Raw genomic sequence first — 3,930 nt, 5'->3', positions numbered from 1 at the left:
TCTCTCATGTCACTCCGAAATACTCATTTCTTGCCTGGCTAGCATCTCATAATCGGTTAACTACATGAGATTATCTTTTGGTGTAACTTAATATATTCTAGATTATCTTTGTTTTTTGGATTTTTTTTCTTTCTCAAATTAAGTTGCACATGATATAAATATATATCTTTTTTGTTGGATAAATTTTAATTTGCACATTCATACAAAAATATAAATGTTATGAATTTATATGAAATAAAGTTTTATGAATTTTAAACATGAAATGAACCCAAACGCAAGAAAAATAAAAACCAATGACTATTTGAATACAAATTTTCTATTCTCGCCGCATAATATTGTAGCAGCTTGAAGAGCAAAGTATGTAAGAATGAGATCAGCACCAGCTCTGCGCATGCAAATCAGTGACTCCATCATAACTTTTTCCTCATCGATCATCTTGAGATGTCCAGCAGCTTTGATCATGGAGTACTCACCAGAGACTTGGCAAGCTCCAATGGGCAACAGAGTTTGGTCCTTCAATAAACGTATGATATCAAGAGATGCGAGTGCTGGCTTCACCATAAGGATATCAGCTCCTTCAGATTCGTCTTCTCGGGCTTCGAGCAATGCCTCTCTTGAATTTGCGGGGTTTATCTGATAACTTTTTATTTACCAACCATTTAACAACACCAAGTTAATTAGATGGTGTAAGCTAAGAAACCTTATAAATGCATATGTACACATAATTAATAATTACACATACTGTAATTATGTTGGTTTCATGCAAAAAAAAAACGATCATAATACGTAAATGCAAAACTAAGCACAAATGTAAAGATCACTGAGGTTGTCTTACGTTTTCTTGTCTAATTCCACTTTGCGAAAACGGCCATATAACGAACTTGTATACCTGTTGGTGGAGTTAGTTACAATTAATTAGGTTGGACAGGATAGAAAATAAAGCAAGATGATGAGATAGTAAGTAGTAGTTTACTTGACAGAATAAGACATGATGGACACATGCTGAAAGCCCTCAGCATCTAGAGCTGCACGAACCGCGCCTACCCGACCATCCAACATCTCACTCGTACAAACAACATCTGCTCCAGCTCGTGCCTGTGTGCATCCGTTCTTATTAGAATTTTAAACATTTTGTGTCTTTGATTGAGGAAGGGTTTATATATACCTGAGAAACTGCTTGCTTCCGCAATTGGTGAATTGTTTCATCATTCAGTATCACGCCTATACAACATACATGGTTAGTTTAAAAATTGATAGTGTGACTTGTTTTCTTTACAAATATACAAAAATTAAATTTCTTACCATCTTCACGTACGATCCCGCCATGCCCACTTGATGAGTACTCATCAAAATTGACATCAGTGTAGATAACCTTGTGAAATTATAAAGAAAGTGTCGTTATCATATTTGAGACCACTTCGAGCTAGTGAGCAAAGAGGACATATATTGAATCTTACGAGATCAGGGAATCTCTCCTTGAGAAGACGAACTGTTCTAGGAACTAGACCGTTGTCGTTTAACGCCTCTTCCCCTGTTGGAGACTAAACAAAAAAGTTCATCATTGATGTATGGAAACTTCATTATATATGAGTTCATAATACTTTTGAGTAGGAAAGGATGAAAACCTTTAACGCCTCAGGAACTTTAGGATACAACATTATACTATTCACACCAACGTCTCGGGCGCTTGCTACCTGTTCTCCGCTCAAAACACACAAAAGTGATTTAGCCAGGAAAAATATTTCATTCTTTTACAGTGGAGGCTTTTTTGAAATCAATACTATATAACTATAAGTTTTCATTTTAGGTCCTTGTTAGAAAAAAACCGTAAATTAAACAAGATTAGTTACTTAATTACAAGTACAACAAGAAGAAAAGACAACAAATTTCTCATCCCTAAGTTTTCATAAAGATACAACAACACTCACCTCTTCGATGAGGCCATCTCTCCCAAGCATGTAACGTCCAGGCATCGTTCTTATCGGAATGTCTACCTCACCTACAACGTTAACGGTCCCATGTGTCAGTCATGTAAGAAAAGAAAAGAAACACACTGGATGAATGCAAAATAAAACAAAAAATAAGAAAAAAAAAACCTATTTGTCATTTTTCATATATAACGGGGTTTATGTCAAACCTCCAACTAACGTACCTTCGTGAATGAAGAGAGGGTAAATGAAATTGGGAGGAGAGATATTAGTCTCTTGAAACGCATCTCTCTGGATAGGGCACTTGCGGTTACGACGTGCACGTCGGCTTAGCAGCTGAGACACTTAATTCACATTAGATTGGATATATAAAAATGAAGTTTAAACCCAAAAAAAAAAATGTTTTCTAAGAGTAAGTTTACTTACAAGCGGCTGATCAATCACAGGTGCGGCTGGTTTACTCGGAACTGGAGGCACCTCGGGAGCATGTACCGGCCAAATCAAAGTGGAGTCGATCTTTTGCAATTGACAAGCAACTTCTGTGCTTCGAAAAGGATTAGTTCTGATGTTACACGACGTTGCTTTACGTCCAACGTAGCTCTTCTGCTCAAACCCTTTCATCCCCGGAATCTTACAAGGAGATCTAAACATGGATGACGCCATGCAAATATGCTGAAATCGGGGAATAATGAAAAACTTGTAAATGAAACCAATATGTAAAACTTAGAGAGTGAGACCTCTTGTTTTATAGTCCTTTTTGTCCCAGTGAGAGAGAGAAAATTTAAATGTTAAAATAACTTTTATTTATAGGTTCGCAAATCTCGATTAAATTAACGTGCAGAACCATACATGTAACATGATAAATTATTATATTCAAATTTCATTGCGAGGAAAATCGTATAAGCATATCTTAGGTGATCCGATAAATATATTTTTCTTTTGGTGTAAAAGTGACCTAGGTATCAACAAATCTTGTAGTTGACAAAAATGTGATATGAATCATATATGATATCGTAAGTAGAACAAATACCGATCACCTCCATCAAATCTTGTAGTTTACAAAACGGAACTTTATTTTATACGTTTTAAATAGCGAGAAATTAAAAAAAAAGAAAAAAAGAAAAAAAAATTCCTACGTGAACTCAGATCTTCTAGTTTAAATCTAAATAATTAAAAAAATCTTATTTTATATAGAGAGAGTAAAGTGATCGTGTTTTACAATTTTGTTACGGGTACTGCTACTGCATGTGACTATGTGAGTGTTCACGCACACACTTTTACATCCATTACTTTTCACATCAAAACACAATGACATCGTAGGTATATAGCGCAGTTTTTAACTGACACTCTGAGTCCATTACATACTAGCTCCATCCCTCTAAGGACACTTTTAAGTGTATAACTATAACAAAGTACTTTACAAAATTATAACGTTAAAAAGGAAAAAAAAAATATTGTCTTCAACTAGTTAAACTCATATAGATAAAAACACTGGATCAGTGGTTCGTGGACGACTACGGCAAACAATGATGCAAGGAAACTGATAAAGAGCTTATCTAAAACATGAATCACTTAGAATATGACTCACTTAAAATCATTTATCAAAAGCATCTTGGAGTCTCAGTTATAAGCTAATAGCCAATAAAAAGTGTGTGAAGCCTATAAGTCTAAAGATACCATGGTCAATCTCCATTTTTTCATCAAAATTGTAACAATTTCTTATCTTTGCGTAAAGAGTTGTTTTGAAATGTTTATGTATCTTGTAAACTCTTTATGATATCGATATATTTGATTTGCCGGAAAAAAAAAACAAATATTACCCCACTTTAGTTGTGCTAATTAATCAACTTTGCTGAGCAGTAAATAGTGTGAAAATGCCGTTTGACAAATCAAGTAAACAGCAAGTATCAAGATTAAGTTCAGTAGGTTCGCAATCCGCTATAACCCACTTTCGTGGCACTAACGAAGAAATCGCATAGTTCATAATTCACTCAGTATTTTC

The 3,930-nt window shown here is 34.7% G+C and overlaps 1 protein-coding gene across 1 annotated transcript; it reads right to left on the bottom strand.

The window, feature by feature from the left end:
* Window positions 1-201: 201 nt before the first annotated feature.
* Window positions 202-2,667, bottom strand: LOC104777565 (putative delta-aminolevulinic acid dehydratase 2, chloroplastic). The gene is made up of 10 exons (XM_010501838.3): window positions 2,355-2,667; window positions 2,153-2,264; window positions 1,929-1,999; window positions 1,626-1,694; window positions 1,458-1,541; window positions 1,303-1,372; window positions 1,166-1,221; window positions 974-1,095; window positions 836-889; window positions 202-640 (listed from the first exon to the last, which is right to left on the bottom strand). Exons 1-10 carry the CDS (start codon window positions 2,589-2,591, stop codon window positions 298-300), a joined length of 1,218 nt encoding a protein of 405 aa, XP_010500140.1. The 5' UTR covers window positions 2,592-2,667; the 3' UTR covers window positions 202-297.
* Window positions 2,668-3,930: the final 1,263 nt, after the last annotated feature.

This window comes from Camelina sativa, chromosome 3, assembly GCF_030686135.1.
Source record: "Camelina sativa cultivar CO46 ecotype springtype chromosome 3, ASM3068613v1".
Classification (NCBI taxonomy): Eukaryota; Viridiplantae; Streptophyta; class Magnoliopsida; order Brassicales; family Brassicaceae; genus Camelina; species Camelina sativa.
The sequence above is the reverse complement of the archived record's forward strand: the minus strand, read 5'-3'. Positions and strand labels throughout refer to the sequence as shown.